We start from the raw sequence: 18,512 nt of genomic DNA, 5'->3' as shown, positions 1-18,512 counted from the left end.
GGAAGGTTGAGAACCACTGGTTTGAAATGGAGTTTCATTTTAGTAAGCTAATTGTAGTAGCAAAGGAGAGTAGGCTAGAGGAAGGAGAAAAAAACCTATGCAAGTCAAAAATGACTGCCAACTCAGGTTATTATCACTATGTAATACACTTTAGCCAACTTGAAATTATATAATTACATTTATAACTGAAATGAATAAGTTAATAATAAATTTTACCATACATTATATATAGAATACATACACAAGGCTAAAGAAAAAATTAAAAGAAAAAGGAGACAAATTTTCTTCAACACAAAGATTTACAAAAAAGGGGTGGGGGGGAGTTGTAACCATCAACTTTAGTTCTTTTAATACAAAATTCCACACTAATGCTTAAGCAAGAGCGAGACCCTGTCTCTACTAAAAATAAAAATTAGCTAGGCATTGTGGCAGGCACTTACAGTGTCAGATACTTGGGTGGCTGAGGCAAGAGGATTGCTTGAGCCTAGGAGTTTGAGGTCGCTGTGAGCTATAACACCACTCCAGCCTGGGGCAATACAGTGGGATTCTGTCTCTTCCAGAGTGCTGGGATTACAGGTATGAGTCTGGACCCAGTGGCTCATACCTATAATCCCAGCACTCTGGAAGACCAAGGCAGGATGATGGCCTGAGCTCACAAGTTCCAGACCAGCTCTGACTCTTCTCTAAAAATAGCTAGGCATTGTGGGGCACCTCTACTCCCAGCTACTTGAGAGGCTGAGGCAAGAGAACTGCTTGAGCCCAAGAGTTTGAGGTTGCTGTGAGCTACGATGCTACAGCACTCTACTGGGGTCAACAAAGTGAGACTCTATTTCAAAAAACAGAAGAAGTTTAAAAAAATAAATAAAAATATTCCTTTTTTTATTAAATCATAGCTGTGTACATTAATGCGATCAGAAATATTCTTAAGGAACACTTTCCAATGATAAACTGTTAAATTCCTAAAGTCAGCCCTGATCAATTATAATAAAATTTTGAAAAATTAAAAGGTAGATTGTCATTTGCTACCCTCATAGTTAAGCACTACACTTCTTCAATTCCAAAAATATGCCTGGACTTGTAATAACTCTTTGCCCAGCAAAGCCCAACCAAATTGAAACAAACACCTATTAATTCACAAAGTTCATCTTTGATCAACAGAACACTAAATTTATTTCTGATCACATTACATATATAAAAAACAGGAAGGGCCAGGCATGGTAGCCCATGCTTATAATTCCAACACTTTGTGAGACAGGAGGATCATTTGAGGTCCAGGACTTTGAGACCAGCCTGGGCAACATAGCAAGATTCCATCTCTAAAACAAAAAATTAGCTGGGTGTGGTGGTATACACCTGTAGGGACTGTACTCTAGCCCAGGCAACAGAGACCCTGCCTTAAAAAAAAAAAAAAATCAATCTTACAAAAAGTTTTACCTTATTTATATTCTCCATTATCTGAAGGAAATATCTAAAAAGAGTTAACAGCACATTAAACCATTTAGTATTAGGTGATTCATGTGTAAAGACAGAGTAGTGTAAAAGTTGTATTTGTGCTGTATTTATTCTTTATTCAAAAGACAGTTGTCAGTTATGAGGCCAGCAACTTTATAAAGAGAAATATGATAACACAGAGCGCTGTTAAGAGATTTGTTTTAACTGTGGTTCCGTTTGGCTTCTTAGACAATTTTATGCTCAGGTGGCTGGGTTGTTAGTTTAACCACAAAGAAACCGTTATCAGTTATAATTACATCTGGACAAGGATCTTCAAACAAATACCCTACAACTTGCCCACCATTAGCTCGGCAGAATAACGGCCACTTAACTAAATAAAGATATTAAAATCTTTGATCATTTAATTAGCTGTTGATTCTCTGACTTTGAAGGTTTATGAAAATGATGTGATAAGCAAAAAGACATTAAGCTCACAAAGAGAATGACAATTTGGAATCTTCCCAGGACTTAGTCATTATGGCACACGAGGACTAACTCAGCTCAGTATTCCCTATAAAGCGACAACTCCCTGCACAACCGGCAGTCCGAAGCACAAGAGCAGAGACCATTGGTGAAAGCCAATGGATTTTCACAGGAATCATATAACTGGCGTAAAGCGAAGCCCCAACAGGTTCCGTGTAACACTGTCAACATGTCATGTTCCGTGTAACACTGTCAGAAACATGCTCTACATATTACCGTACACAGCACCCAGCTGTGCACAGCCAGGTGGGCCTCGCCTTACGTCGCAGGCATTCGTGCCCCCGCGCCGCCCGCCGCCTCCCTTGCATTTCTCTCCGGGTTCTTAGTAAAGGGCGGCACTTCGGCGGACCGAATTGGGAGGTGCTGGGAACTCTGATTCTCAGGTGTGATCTTTAGGCCAAATTCCTGAGTTGGCGATATTCTCGGATCGCGTTCGCGAACGCGTTGCGCGTTCTAAACTTAACCCACTCGGACGGGCCCCGGGGACAGACGCGGCCCGCAGACCCTGGCTGGGAGGCGGCGGACGCCCCCGCGGCTCCCGAAGTGGTCAGGTGTGTGCACGGGCACGCCAGCAAGAGCGAGCTGGTGGTGGCGCGACCCGACTGACTCCTCCGCTGGGAAGCCGAGGGCCTGGCGCCCGCTACGCCTCGTGTCGCTCGCGTGGGCGGCCAGCGCCAGGCGAAGGTGCCACACTGCGGAGGAGATGTAAGGCCCAGACGTTAAGGAAGAAGGAGAGACCCGCATCCGCGGCCTCAGTTCTTACCATGGCGCGGAAATTTCGGGGGTGGAGGCCTGCGCGCGGTGCGAGGGCGGGGCGGCCTAAGGCGGGCTTTTGACTTTGGCGCGGTTGTCTCCCGAGGGCGGAGCAGCGAGAGGGAGGAGAGAGAGTGGAAAACCGACCGTGGTCTGCACGGCGTGCAGCGACCCCTAGCGGCTCCGCCCAGCGGCGGGCGAGCCGGGGCGGGGCCTGGGGCGGGATCTGGGTGGGGTGAGTCAGTCCCCGCGGAGTTCGCGTGGTGTCGTGGGATTGCTTCCGTCTCTGTTCGGTTTTAAATGTGACTATTTTGTGCTTGAAGAAAGTTAAGCCTTCTTCGTTTTTATGCGCGTTTTCTTGGCGCAGCGGAAACGCAGCCTGTGTTTCGCTTAAATAAAGTTTGCTGCTGGGCAAAGAAACGCCATCCATCCGAATTTGTCCAGTCTGGGGCGGACTAGACTCCTTTCTCGTCTAATATATTGCCCCTTGCCACTTCTGCTACCCCCAACTACTACCCACTGCTTTTCTTTTATTTTCTTTTTTTTAGTCCTGTAGCCCTAGGTAGAGCGCTGTTGCATCATAGCTCACAGCAACCTAAAACTCTTAGGCTCAAGTGATTCTCCTGTCTCAGCCCCTCGGGTAACTGGGACTACAGGCGCCCAGCCTACCCATTGCTTTTCCAGCTTTTAATAATCTGTATTTGTTTTTCTTTCAGGATTTTAAAGAGTAAACAGGAAAATGAATTTCAAATCAAAACGGCCGAGTTACGCTAGTTAATGACTATTAGATAGCGGGTTCAGAGCAAAATAACTTTTGCTCTCTTTTTTTTTTTTTTGAGACAGTCTGTGCCGCCCTTAGCGAGCTGTGAAGGCACAGCTCACAGCAACGTCAAACGCTCGGGCGTAAGCGATTCTCTTGCCTCAGCCTCTTAAGTAGCTGGGCCTGCAGGCGCCCACCACAAGGTTCAGCTATTTTTTTGTTGTCGCAGTTGCCATTGTTGATTTTTAGTTGGTCCAGGCTGGGTTTGAACCCGCCAGCCTCCGTGTATGTGGCCTGCGCTTTACCCACTGAGCTATTGGCGCCGCTAAGCTCCAGTCTCTTTTACCCTTGTAAAAAGAAAATAAGGGCCAGGTGCGGTGGCTCATGCTTGTAATCTCAATACTTGGGAGGCCGAGGCGGGTGGATTTCCTGAGCTCACAGTTTCGAGACCAGCCTGAGCCAGAGCGAGACCCCGTCCCTAAAAAATAGCTGGGGGCGTTGTGGCAGGTGCCTGTAGTCCCAGCTACTTGGGAGGCTGAGACAAGAGAATCGCTTAAGCCCAAAAGTTTGAGGTTGGTGTGAGCTGTGACGTTACAGCACTCTACTGAGGGCAACGAAGTGAGACTCCCTCTTTAAAAAAGAAAAACAATTGTCTGGGCCACATCCCCCCAACACACACACACTCCTTATGCAGAAGAGAAGGCAAAGCCTCCAGCACCTGTGAAGAGAACTGGCCTCACAGATCATTCATTAAACAAATTCCTTGCTGACTTTTCCGAAGCAAGGACGTGCAAATAGCACCTAAAACTAAAGCCTGGCTCCGCTGCCAAATAATGAGTTATGACTTTATAGGTGACCCAACTGGAGAAATACTGAATGAGACAGTCTTCCACCCGTCTAGGGACATCTGCATAGTTGATGCTTCCTTCCTTCACTCTCTTTTTCTGATCTAATGTTCTCCTTGTTTTATGTAAAATGTAGATTTCCAGGGCCTCCCAAGATTGTAACCATTTTGCCTAGTCCCTATGCCCCCAACCTTTTTCCTTGTCTCTATGCCTTTAAACTGTTCAAGTTTCCAACTTCCTCTTCAGGAAAAGAGCCACAGCTTTGTCTGCTGTTGGTGTTTTTCCAGGGCAAGTGTTCAACTTTGTCTTAATAAACCTCTTTTGACTGAAAGTTTCTTCACCTCCCTCACTTGTTTGGGTTGACACCCTGAAAATGCTAAAAAACATTTACTGAGACTTGAATTACTCTGAAAATTATTATACAATGTTTTTGAACCATTTTAAAGCATAATAATTTCACTAAAAGCAGAGTTGCATCTAAAATAGGAATTTATAACCTGATACCTCTTTCTAAAGCAGGGAAAGGGGTATGTTGATCTGCAGTGTTCCAATAATTCAGTTTTTCCTGGAGCATACCATACAATTGATGGTACATGAGATAATTTAAAAATAGTAAGTGGGTAGAATAATAAATGTTTTAATATGTACTAGCAAAAGTATAATGAGCACATCATATTCTGGATTTCTTGTTTTTTTTTTGGAACAGCGTTTGACTTTGTCGCCCTCAGTAGAGTCCAGTGGGATCATAGCTCACAGCAACCTCAAACTCTTGGTTGTGGTACTGGTCTCGTCTACATATTCTAGAACATTCCTCCATTCCCCTTCACTTAGAAAACAATGTGAAATAAATATTCACCCTGGAAACGGAGAAAACAAGCTTTATTATAATGATTTGAGATTTTGTGCATGGTCAAGATACACATGAATCTTGTTTCTCCTGTGTTTCAAGACAATTAAAGTTTTATTGTAGACTAAAGCATCCAAAATACTGTGGTACATATGTAGCTACGAACGTACAAACACTTTGATGCACAGCGTTCTTTTCTTTAAATAGGCAGTTAACATTTTGATTCATAGAAGAACAAATGATGAGAATTGATTAGTATCAATGTCAGAGAGTGCAAGACTTAGTATTCTATACACAAAACATGAAACAGAACTATAAAGATGGAATGTACCAAATCTAAAAAGAAAAAAAAAGCAAAAAAAAACCCCTTTGTATTCATACATGGGATAGAAAGGCTATAGAATTGAGAATGATATAAACAATTTTATTACAAGAACACACTCCATTGATGACAGAACATTCCCATGTCATAAAGCAAAAGCACTGAGTTTAAGGCTGTGTTGCTTTCAAAAGTTAATGGAAGTGCTGTACATTCATTGGAACAACATAGCCAATTTATTAATCTATTCTAGAATATTAATTAATAGCTTTCATACATTCTCCACAAACAGACCACACAATCACTGCCACACAATTCATCTTTAGAAAGTTTTTAAGATAGAGTCATGATTTGTAGCTTACTGTCATTTAAAACAAAACAAAAATTTATTTATTTATACCAAACAAATCTTTAATGGGCACTTAGTTTCCTTTATGGCGATACTAGATTCCTAGTTATAAAAATATTAAAATAATCGTAAATTTTAAAACCCTGCAACATTTACAGAAAGCAACTGTATTACGATTTTCGGTTTTAAGCAAAGTTAGATGTTTGCATCAAATAGCTTCAATTTTATCCTACTTTGAAAGGTCTTGTTTTTAAATTAAACTAAAAACACTCCTCCCTTTTCAGAAGCTGGTGAATAGAGAGGATACTATAGAGTCCAAATGTACAAAAAGATTTTTCCCATTTAATGTAATCTGCAGTTTACCTGATGTCATTTGTTATTTCCTCCAGTTAACTCAGTAGGTATTACCAAAGCATTCAGATTAGCCATTTAGCATTAAGGATCCACAGATACTTGCTAGTGCACTGCTATTCCAGTTAACTCCATGGTAGGATGATATACCCTGTATATTAGTAGTGGAAGCAAGGGTGTTCTAATTACATGGATCTGGAGTATTTATTTGCCTCAACTATAGTCAGGAGTAAATTAAAATAGGAAACTTGGGAATTTCTTTAGTTCTGGAGATTGAAGTTTGATTAAAATTCTAAGTATCACATAAAAAAATGGTAAACAGTCATAAAGGCTTTGTATTCTGGATGGTCAAGTGACTCCCTGCCTCCCCATGTCCAGCAGGGGGCATCTGTATTGGCAGGGAACGCATGGCCACTGACCCTCAAATCTTAAACCAGCAATATTTTGCCGTAAGTGCCCAGGGGAAGTCTGAACAAGTTATTTTTCAGTGCTACTTATCATGAATGTATGACAGGTTCTATACACTTGACAAAGAAATCAAACAATGGTAGCCTGGAAAAAAGCCACTTATTTTAATATCCTTCTCAGTTTACCAGAAACCATTTTCCATAGACTGTGACAAAATTTCATTTAAATCTTGTCTATTTGTATCTTAGCAGCACTTTCTCCCCAAAATATGCTTACCAAAAAGTACAGTAAATGCACATATGTATCCAAATGTGAAATGTTACTTATTATATTTATGATTACATGGATTTTTTGGGTAAAAATATAGTGTTTCCTGGAGTGCCCACAGCATGCATTTTAGAAACAGATGGTAGAACAGGTCTGAACCAACCTATTTTTTCATTCCAGTTTGTGCCCATATTGACATGTAAAAAAAAAAAAAAATTAGCTTTGTATTCAGTTTACTATTGAGATATCTAGCCTGATATGATATATGATGGATGGCTAAGTTTGTAAGTTAATTCCTAAGTTCACAAATGTAATTTAAATATTGTGCAAAAAAAACCTCTTTAAGTAAACTAGTTTTCAGATTAATAGCCTGTGACACAATCTAAATAGGAAGCCACTTTTTTCTTGTGCAAATAAACTAAAATTAATTTAACCAATTTTGAAAAGTTTTCTTTTACAGTCTAAGAACTATCAAGAGCCTAGTTTATCTTTTATGCAGAATTTTAGTAAATCGCAAAATGAAACTGCCTCCCCAGTATGTAAGCTCCACAGAGGCAGGAATTTTTTTTTTTTTTTTTGGTAGAGACAGAGTCTCACTTTATCACCCTCGGTAGAGTGCCATGGCGGTCACACAGCTCACAGCAACCTCCAGCTCCTCACAGCAACCTCCAGCTGCTAGGCTTAGACGATTCTCTTGCCTCAGCCTCCTGAGTAGCTGGGACTATAGGCCACGGCCACAACGTCCCGTTATTTTTTTGTTGCAGTTTGGCCAGGGCCAGGTTCAAACCCACCACCCTTGGTATATGGGGCCGGCGCCCTACCCACTGAGCCACAGGCGCCACCCAGAGGCAGGGACTTTTATCTGTTTTATCCATCAGTATGTCCTCAGTGCTTCAAAGGAGTGTTTGGACCTAGTAGGCAATCAGTAAATATGAATGTTTAAAATTAAACACTTAATTTCACTGATGTTAGGAAAACAGTGTCTTAGTTTAACATAAAAATGTTGTTGAATTTTATAACTTTGTCATAGACAGGCTCAAATAATATTTTTATTTATTTATTTAATTTTGAGACAGAGTCTCACTATGTTGCCCTTGGTAGAGTGCTGTAGCGTTACAGCTCACAGCAACCTCAAACTCCTGGGCTTAAGCAATTCTCTTGCTTCAGCCTCCCAAGTAGCTGGAACTACAGGCACCTGCCACAGTGCCCGGCTATTTTTTGTTGCAGTTGTCATTGTTGTTTAGCTGCCCCGGGCCAGGTTTGAACCCGCTACCCTCAGTGTATGTGGCTGGTGCTGTAGCTACTGTGCTACGGGTGCCAAGCCTCAAATAATTTTTAAAACTCTTAACTCTGGGAGGCGAAGGCAGGTGAATTGCTTGAACTCAGGAATTGGAGACCAGCCTGAGCAAGAGTAAAATCCCATCTCTAAAAAACAGCCCAGTGTTGTGGCGGGTACCTGTAGTCCCAAGCTATTCTGGAGGCTAAAGCAAGAGGATCTCTTGAGCCCAAGAATGTGAGGTTGCTGTGAACTATGATGCCACAGCATTCTACTGAGGGCCACAAAGTCAGACTCTGTCTCAAAAAAAAAAAAAAAAACAACTAAATCTAAATATGCCTGAAAAACTTTTTTTCAGAGGTTAATTTGCACATAATCAGTTTAATAGACAGTTGGAAGTAGCTAGATTTCTCTTCTAATTTTTATAAGTCCTATATAGAGAATGACTGAATTATAAATTAATAAGCAATAAACATCACATTCATATAATTATACATATGGGAAATGTTTTCATATAGTACAGTTCTAAGGTGCTTTCAGTGAAAAAGATCCCAAAGTCATTACTGAAAATGCCAAACTTGACATCCTATTTGGTAGAACTGAGTAGAAAATTAAACAGTGGAAAAAGACCACATCTTATAGTACAGTACCAATGACAGATTAACAATTTATTAAATTGTTCTTAATATTTCTCAAAATGCATTTATATTTAAATTAAATGTCACTCAAATTCAACTTTTCAGCCAGGCTCAAACTGTAATCCTAGCACTTTGGGAGGCCAAGGCAGGAGGATCACTTGAGCCCAGGAGTTTGAGGTTGCAATAAGCTATGATGACGCCACTGTACTCTAGCCCTGGCAACAGATCAAGACCCTGTCTCCAAAAAGAAAAAGAAATTCAACTTTTCTTTTGACCTGTTTTTTTTTTTTTTTCTTTTTTTGGAAAGCACAGAAGGTCATTTTCTGACCAAAAGTCATCCATTACCATCATTCCTGGAAAATGGCAAAAATTAAATCTGTTTTAGGGCTTGCTCCACGAGGACGGCTTTAAACTATGTAGTAAAGGAATGTGCTGAAGAATGGCTGGACGATACTTCTGTCTTTCAGAGTGCTGCCTATTTCAATACACCGAAGATTCAGTTCTATACATATATATATATAAAATACATTCTATCTTAACCCTAATCATGTATACATAGTCCTTTAACACCTCTACTATTCATTAAACAATGATAAATAACCATAACATGCCCTTACCTGTAATGCTTTCGAGATAACACAACTTTGGTAACACCTGCTTTCTAAGGGGAATCATTAATCAATCACATGCCTTTGGTTGACACCATCAGTCCTCCAAAGGGCTACTTATGGCTCTCTGTCCTAGGATACTGGTGTCCTACTGAATGTGCTGACATTTTGCAGAAGATAAAGCTTTTGCTTTCATGAAGTGGAAGAGGAGAGACATGTGTGAAAACATGGCACATAAAACTTTTTCTTGATTACATTCCAGTGCATTAATCTGGAGTTAAAGGGGCAGTTTGTTTACCAAAAGGTAGCATTATTTTGTAATATGCTTTTCAAAGCACTAGGAATTCCAGGTTTCCTGAAGATGTACTTTGTTTTCTGACACTAGGTTCACAGGAAGGAGGTGGTGGAAAAAAACACACAAAAAGAATCTTTGTCTAACCCAGAAAGGCTTGGAAATTTGCATTGATTCTTAAGTGCTAAACTCAAGAGGCCTGCTAAATCAGAGCTGGGAGGATTTTGCAAGAGTGTCTTACTTTCTCTAAGGTATGTATGTAGTTGTTGATGACTAAAAAAATGTCACAAGTATAATAACCTACTGTAAAAGTGAGGTTAGAAGACTCCCTGGGTCTGGTGACCTAGGTTGAATAAAGTATATAACTACAACAGATTTTATTTTTGTTTTGTTTTTGGAAGCTCTGTGCAAAAGCTACCATTCACAGGATCAACAAATACCTTTACATATTCTAGTTTTTTTAGATGTTTGCTTGATTTGCAAAATTAGTTTAACTACATAAATCTTGTCCTTTAAGCCATAGTTCACAGATGTAAAATTTGCAGTTTTTACAGATTCAGTAGAAGAGGTTTGTTTTTTAAACCCCATAGGTGAATTATGGAAATTGTATAAGCAGTTTTTAAGGAAACTGTTACATTCAGAAATAACCTTGGAAAATTCACCAATGATTCTTTCTAGCATAAAAAGTTTAGTCATAATCTGGTCCCGCGTCGAGAAATTCTTTCCAGTTTATAGTGCAAGACCTTTGTAAGGGTTGTCCATCATTACTGACCATCATTACTGTAAATAGCGATAGACCTTGAAACAGTGGTTTCCAGAGTCTGCAACCACAACATGGCCATCTGACGTGAGGGCCAAGCCTTGGGGGCCGTAGAGTGGGTCAGCAGATGTGTTAATGTAGGACAAAAAGGATCCACTCCCATCAAAAACCTGTAAAAAATATGAAGTTAGAACATTATAGGAAAAAATTATAGTAATATGCTGAAATAGGAGTTAGAAAACCCTTGATGTTAATGTTTTTAATATAAAAGCATGTAAGTAACCCTCTAGGTTTAGGTCACTATCATATTTATAATCCTTCTTTCCACTTGCTTTTTCTCCTCTCCCTCTGTTTGCCCAGTCACTGACACAGAATAAGCCATTCACTGGCTACCAGATAGATCTCTGTTACTACTGTGGTCATAAGTATTTGTGGTCTAGCCCTTGATGAGGCTTGAAAAATGAATGACCCTTACTTTTCATGCTAATCCTTCATTTTTTCCCTTTTCAGCCTCAATTCTCCTTTTTATCTCCAATCATAAGGGAGAAAAATGAGCAACTAGATCAAGGAAGAATGGTCCTGAGTCATAATATACAATAAGAGACTCCCCTCCCCCCCCACCCCCAGAAAAGAGTGACTTGTAAGAAGTCAATGGTTTAACATGCCTAGTTGTTCCTTTATATCTTGGGGGATCAGTTCCAGGACACCCAGAGACAGCAAAATCCACAGATGCTCACGTCCCTTATGTAATACTTGCATATAACCTATAAGTATCCTCCTGTATACTTTTAAGTACTCTCTAGGCTACTTATAATACCTAAACAATGTAAATGCTATATAAATAATTGTTATAGTGTATTTTTTTCTTTTTTTTGAGACAGAGTCTCACTCCATTGCCCTGGTGGGGTTGAGTGCCATGGTGTCATCATAGCTCACAGCAACCTCAAACTCCTGGGCTCAAGTGATCATCCTGCCTCACTCTCTGGAGTAGATGGGACTACAGGTGCCCACCATGACATCTGGCTAATTTTTCTATATTTTTCTTGCTCAGGCTGGTCTCGAACTCTGAAGCTCAAGCAATTCACCCACCTTGGCCTCCCAGAGTGCTAGGATTACAGGTATGAGCCACCATGCCCAGCCTGTTATACTGTACTTTTTAAAAAAATTATATTTTATTTTTCAGAATATTTTTAATCCTCAGTTGGTTGAATCCCTGGATACAGAGGGTCAACTTGGATATGAAATCATCTTATTTTGGTCTGTCAGTTTCTGCCATGAAAAAATAAAAGGAATAATTCAAGACCCTTACCTTTCTCCTGGGTGCTTTAAAAGGCAGTGTAACTAGGTAGGACTATGAGGGCCACAATACAAACAGCTTAGCATCTGTGCTCCTACACAGAACTGCTTTGTGAACTTAGTTCCCTGCCTGGCTTCTGACTTCTGTAGTAATATGTTAGAGTTCTGATATACTTCTCATGAAATATAGAATGCCTCTTTCAAGGTAGATGTCAACTGGAATCTTAAGCAAGATAAATATGTAGGAGAAATAAAAGCATTTGGTATTAACATTTATAGTCTCAAATTGTTTTTTGGACACCTATATAGTTTGAGTATCTTTAACCAAAATGCTTGGGATCAGAAGTGTTTTGGATTTCACATTTTTGGGAGAATTTTGGAATACTGGCATATACGTAATGAATGAGCTATCTTTCATATGCACCTTTATACATACAGCCTGAAGATAATTTTTTTTTTTGTAGTTTTTGGCTGGGGTTGGGTTTAAACCCACCACCTCCGGCATATGGGACCGGCGCCCTACTCCTTTGAGCCACAGGCGCTGCCCACCTGAAGATAATTTTCTATAACATTTTAATAGTTTTGTGCAGGAAACAAAATGTGTGTTAAGTACTTATGTGTAAAATTTTCTACTTATATGGTGTTCCACTGGCACTTGAAAAGTTTCAAGGTTTTGCAGCATTTTGAACTTCAGACTTTTGAATTAGGGATGCTCAAACTGTATCATATCCGAACTGCTGATCATTGCCGTCCTCACAGAGACATCTGAATGCTGTCAGACTTAACCAAGGCACTCTTGAGTTCTCAGGTGCACAGCACAGGCCACATTGGCAAGGATGAATAGCACCTCTGTAGATGCACATTTAGAACCACACAGGTGTGTACATAGAGAAACGGGAGGTAAGGATAGTGTTTCTTCAGTTTGAGGATTTTAAATGATTGTTCTTACTTTAGAGTAGAAATCAAACTTCTTTTGTGCCACAGATTCCTTTGTGTACTCCAGATTACTTTGCTGTACTCCAGCAAAGAGTACAGGCCCTATCTCAGAATTCTGTTTTAAAGCCTTTTTTTTTCCTGCCAAAATGTAACCAGTTTTATATTTTTAACTTCAACCAAATTGTCGAATGCCATTTGTAATTCCAAAACCATGAAAATGTAAATTCATTCTTCTTTTATTTGTTTTTTTTTCACTTTTTATTTTGATAGTAGAGAGAGGTCTTGTGTACCCTTCATCTAGATTCCTCCAAGATGGCTCCATCCTCTATAATTACAGTATCATACAAAACCCAACAAAATGACTTTGGGACATATGGAATTCAGTCATGTGTAGATGCACCACTGTGCTCAACACACAAATTATTCCATTGCTATTAAGATCTCCCTCATTGGTTCGGCGCCTATAGCATAGTGGTTACACCAGCCACATACACTGAAGGTGGCAGTTTTGAACCCAGCCTGGGTCAGCTGGGCAATGACAACTGCAACAACAACAAAAAAATAGTCGGGTGCTGTGGTGGGCGCCTGTAGTCCCAGCTACCTGGGAGGCTGAGGCAGGAGAATCGCTTAAGCCCAACAGTTGGAGGTTGCTGTGAGCTGTGACATCACAGCACTCTACCAAGGGTGACATTGTGAGACTCTGTCTCAAAAAAAATCTCCCTCTTGCTATGTAGTCACACCTGCTCCCCTTCCCTCACCATCTCTAACTCTTGCCAGCCACTAATCTGTTGTCCTTTTCTGTAATTTTGTGGACATTATTACATAAATGGAATCACATAGTATGTGACCTTTTGTAAAAGTGGCTTTTTCACTCAGCATAATGCCCTTGAGATGCATCCAAGGTGCTGAGTGTATCATTAGGCTATTCCTTTTTAATGCTAAGTAGTATTTTATACTATAGATATATCAGTCTCTTTTATGGATTATAGTTTTGGTATCATATCTAAAAACTCTCTATCAAGTCCTATATCCTAAACATTCTCTCCTAAAATCTAAAAGTTTATCCTCTAAAACATGGGTTCTCAACCTATGGGTTGCGACCTATAGGAACTATATTAAAGGGTCATGGCATTAGGTGGGTTGAGAACCATAATGCTCTAAAACATGATGTTCTGAAAGTTACATAGCTTTTATATTTATTAATAAATCTATGATGACTTTGGAGTCAACTTTTTGTATAAGTCAACTTTTTGTTATTGTTGAGACAGGATCTTGCTCTACAGGCTTAAGTACCATGCCATCATCATAGCTCATTGTAACTTCAAATACCAGGGCTCAAACCATCCTCCTTCCTCCACCTCCCAAGTAGCTGGAGCTACAGCAGTGCACCATCATACTTGGCTAACTTTTCTTATTTTTTGTCAAGATGGGATTTCTCTGTTACCCAAGCTCGTCTTGAACTCCTAGCTTTAAGTGCTCCTCCCACCTTGGCCTCCGAAAGTGCTGGAATTGCAGATATTAACTACTGAGCCCCAGCCTAAGTCATCTGTTGTTATCTTAGTTGCTCCAGCTCCATTTGCTGAAAAGGCCATCATTCTTCTATTGAATAGTTTTCTTATTTGTGTCAAAAACCAGTTGGCTATACAACTGTGGGAGCTATTTTGGGATTGTCTATTCTGCTCCTCTGATGTACATATCTATCCCTCCAATACCACACAGTCTTGATTATGGTAGCTGTATAGTAAGTCACGAAATCAGGGGGAGTGATTCCCCTCACTTTATTCTACTTTTTCGAAATCGTTTCAGCTATTCTCATCCCATTTGCTTGCCATATACATTGTAAAATAATGCTATCTATGTCTACAAAAAAATTCTGCTGAGATTTTATCTTAAACCTGTACATCAATTTGGAGACAACTGGTATTTTTGCTGAGCCTGGAATTCCATGAGTATAGTTGTATCTCCACTGACTTAGAACTTCTTTGTTTTCTTTCACCAGCATTTATGTTCAGCATCCAAAAACTACACATACTTTGTTACTATACCTAAATGTTTTATTTTTTCAGCAGTTATAAATAGTATCACATTTAAAATTTTGGTTTTCATATGCTCATCACTAGTATATAAAAATATCATTGATCGATATCTTGTATTCTGCAATCTTGATGAACCACCTGTTAGTTCTAAGAACTCTTTTGGAGATTTCTTTGGGATTTTCTATATAAATAATGTTATCTGCAAATGGGGACAGTTTTTAATTTCTTCTTTTCCAATTTGTAAGCTTATTATTATTATGTAAGAAAGGATTCTTCAAAAAAAAAAAAAAAAAGAAAGGATTCTTTAGGCCAAGCAAGGTGGCTCGCGCCTCTAACCTTAGCACTCTGGGAGGCCGAGGAAGGTGAATTGCCTGAGCTCACCAGTTAGAGACCAGCCTGAGCCAGAGCAAGACCCCCATCCCTAAAAATAGCCAGGCGTTGTGGTGGGTACCTGTAGTCCCAGGTACTCGGGAGGCTGAGGCAAGAGAATCACTTGAGCCCAAGAGTTTGAGGCTGACAAAGTGAGACTCTGTCTCAAAAAAAAAAAAAAAAAAAGAAAAAGAATTCTTCCTTTTATGGTAGCTAGAATTTTTAGTACTCTGTTGAATAAAGATGGTGAGAGCAGACATCTTTGTCTTGCTCTGATCTTACAGGGAAAACATTCTGTCTTTAAATATGGTGTTTTTTTTGTTTTTTTTTTTTTTTTGAGACAGTCTCATCATGTTGCCCTCATTAGAGTGCTGTACTATCACAGCTCACAGCAACCTCAAACTCTTGGGCTTAAGCTATTGTCTTGCCTCAGCCTCCTGAGTAGCTGGGACTACTGGCGCCCATTATACCGGCTATTTTTTGGTTGGAGCTGTCATCGTTGTTTAGCAGGCCTGGGCTGGGCTCAAACCCACCAGCCTATGTGTATGTTGCTGGCACCCTACTCACTGAGCTACAGGCACCGAGCCTAAATATGGTGTTATTACAGGTTTTCATGAATGTTCTTTATCAAGTTGAGAAAGTTTCTCTCTATTCATAGTTTTCTGAGTTTTATCATGAATGAGTACTGAATTTTGTCAAATGATTTTCTGCATCAGTTGATATGATCAGGGAGTTTTTTTTCTTTATTTTTAAATAACGAACCAGCCTTATATAGAATAAACTGCACTTGGTTATGGAGGAATTTTTATGTATTGCTGAATTCTATTCATTAATTTTTTGGGGGGTGGGGTTTGAAGCAGAGTCTCATTACGTTGCCCACAGTAAAGTGCTGTGGAGTCACAGCTCATAGTAACCTCAAACTCTTTGGCTTAAGCGATTCTTTTGCCTCAGCTTCCCAAGTAGCTGGGACTACAGGCACCTACCACAACACCTGGTTATTTTTTGTTGTGGTTGTCATTGTTATTTAGCTGGCCCAGGCTGGGTTTGAACCCGCCAGCCTCAGTGTATGTGGCTGGCACTGTAACCACTGTGCTATGGGCACCAAGCCTATTTATTGGTATTTTGTTAAGAAATTTTACACATATAGTTATGAGAATGTTGGTCTGTAATTTTCTTTCTGTACTGTGTGTTAAGTCTGCTTTTGATTATCAGGATGTCAGAAGTTGATTAAATGAGTTGGGAAGTATTCTCTTGTCTTCTATTTTCTGCAAGGAATTGTGTAGTGTTGGTACTAATTTTTTTAAAGCCATTTAGTATAATTCTCTAGTGGAATCATCTAAGTCAGTGGTTCTCAACCTTCCTAATACTGCAGCCCTTTATTTATTTATTTATTTTTGCAGTTTTTGGCCAGGGCCGGGTTTGAACCCGCCACCTCTGGCATGTGGGGCCGGCGCCCTACTCCTTTGAGCCAAAGGCGCTGCCCTACCGCAGCCCTTTAATACTGTTCCTGTGGGTTGCAGCCCACAGGTTGAGAACCCCTGATCTAAGTCTAGACATTTCTTTTTGGAGTTTTAAAATTGAACAATTTCCTTAATAGTAGTAGGACTACTCAAATTATTTCATATTGGGTGAATCACAGAATTTGAATTTTTCTTTTATCTTTTTTGGTATTCCACTGCACCACTCTTGATGTCATGAAGGTAGCAGCCATCAATATTTCACCCCACTGACTGAGCAGTCCCTAACATCTCCTGAATAATTCCAGAGAGTTCTCTGACTAAGAGTGGTGCTGCATCAGTCAGGCAATAATGACAATCTCATCAAAAGTGGTATTTCCACTATGTTGAATATTTTTCTTTTTCTTTCTATCTCCTAGTGGTTTCTTGAGAGCTTTGGTGATTAGGACAGAGGCAGAAGGCACCATCTCAATCTGGGCCTGCCTGTGACTATAATCCTCAGACCCTTCTAGTCACTGGTTGCCATGGCAATGTCATCACCAAGACAAACCCCGGGGGTGGGGGGTGGGGGCAATCTTGGAGGGCAGGGCAGACTTTGCTGGGGTCAAACTTGGGTGGCATGGTGGAGGCAGCTGGTGTCTGAAGAACCTGGATTTGGGATGACCGAAGAAAGTGTTGTTTTGGCTTCCTCCAAGTTAAAGCAAGTTAGTAATTTTTTGAGATATTGTCCATCTCTTCTAAGTTGTCAAATTTATGTATATAGAACGTCCCCATTATTATCCTCTGATGTCTGCAGGATATGTAGTAATATCAGTATTTTGTGTCTTTTTCTCTTTCTTTATTTGTCAGTCTTACTGGAGGTTTGTTGATTTTTTTAATCTGTTCCAAGAACCAACTTGCTGTTTCATTGATTTTCTCTATCGTTTTTGTAGTATGAATGTTATTGATTTCAGATTCTGTCTTCACTGTTTCCTTCCTTCTGCTTGCTTTGAGTATCATTTACTCTTCTCTTTCTAGCTTCTTGAGATGGGAACATAGACTACAGAATTAAGACTTTCCCTCTATTCTAATATAAGCATTTATTGTTATACGCATTGATTTCTCTCTCAACACTGTTCTTGCTAAATTCCACGAATTTTGATACACTGTATTTGCATTCAGTCCAATACATTTTTTTTTTTTTGTAGAGACAGAGTCACACTGTACCGCCCTCGGGTAGAGTGCCATGACGTCACACTGCTCACAGCAACCTCTAACTCTTGGGCTTCCGCGATTCTCTTGCCTCAGCCTCCTGAGCAGCTGGGACTACAGGCGCCCGCCACAACGCCCGGCTATTTTTTTGTTGCAGTTTGGCCGGGGCTGGGTTTGAACCCGCCACCCTCAGCATATGGGGCTGGCGCCCTACTCACTGAGCCACAGGCGCCCCCAGTCCAATACATTTAAAATTTTCTTTAAGACTTTCTTGTATTTAACACAATAATTTTTTAAATGCATGAAACAAAATACAAGGGGTTAAGAAACATTAAAACATGTGTATAGTTATTGGCCAAGTGCAGTAGCTCATGCCTATAATCCTAGAACTTTCGTAGGCCTCAACCAGAGGATTACTTAAGGCCAGGAGTTCAAGACTAGCCTAATGAACATAGTGAGACCCTGCCTTTACAAAAAAATAGAAAAAATTAGCTGGGTGTGGTGACGCTTGCCTATAGCCCCAGCCACTATGGAGGCTAAGGAAGGAGACCTTGTCTCCAAAAGTAAAGTTTATTAAAAGATTACTAAATTATGATAATAGCATGTGTGCTTTTTAAAATTAGTGCGTACTATATAAAACAAGAAAACATGACAGGTTTAATAATTACTGTAATTCTGAAGCACTGATGAAAATTTCTGTGATTATTCTTGGTTACAAAGTCATAGGCATTGAACTACTGTGCTTGTTTTTCTCTTTTTTTGAGACAGAGTCTCACTATG

At 40.0% G+C, this 18,512-nt stretch overlaps 2 protein-coding genes across 9 annotated transcripts in view; both read right to left on the bottom strand.

The window, feature by feature from the left end:
• MND1 (meiotic nuclear divisions 1) overlaps positions 1-2,766 on the bottom strand; it is a 94,455-nt gene extending 91,689 nt beyond the window's left edge. The window contains exon 1 of the mRNA XM_053595559.1: positions 2,738-2,766. Within this exon, the coding sequence (XP_053451534.1) occupies positions 2,738-2,740 (3 nt within the window). The 5' untranslated portion in view covers positions 2,741-2,766. The remainder of the gene's footprint in view (positions 1-2,737) is intronic.
• A 2,431-nt stretch (positions 2,767-5,197) lies between these two features.
• TRIM2 (tripartite motif containing 2) overlaps positions 5,198-18,512 on the bottom strand; it is a 166,493-nt gene continuing 153,178 nt past the window's right edge. For all 8 annotated transcript variants that reach the window (XM_053583117.1, XM_053583126.1, XM_053583103.1 and 5 more), the window contains one exon: positions 5,198-10,617. In XM_053583117.1, coding sequence (XP_053439092.1) covers positions 10,465-10,617 — 153 coding nt within the window. In that variant the 3' untranslated portion in view covers positions 5,198-10,464. The remainder of the gene's footprint in view (positions 10,618-18,512) is intronic.

This window comes from Nycticebus coucang, chromosome 1 (genome assembly GCF_027406575.1).
Source record: "Nycticebus coucang isolate mNycCou1 chromosome 1, mNycCou1.pri, whole genome shotgun sequence".
Taxonomy (NCBI): domain Eukaryota; kingdom Metazoa; phylum Chordata; class Mammalia; order Primates; family Lorisidae; genus Nycticebus; species Nycticebus coucang.
Note: the sequence above shows the minus strand (reverse complement) of the source record. Positions and strands in the feature narration are given on the sequence as shown.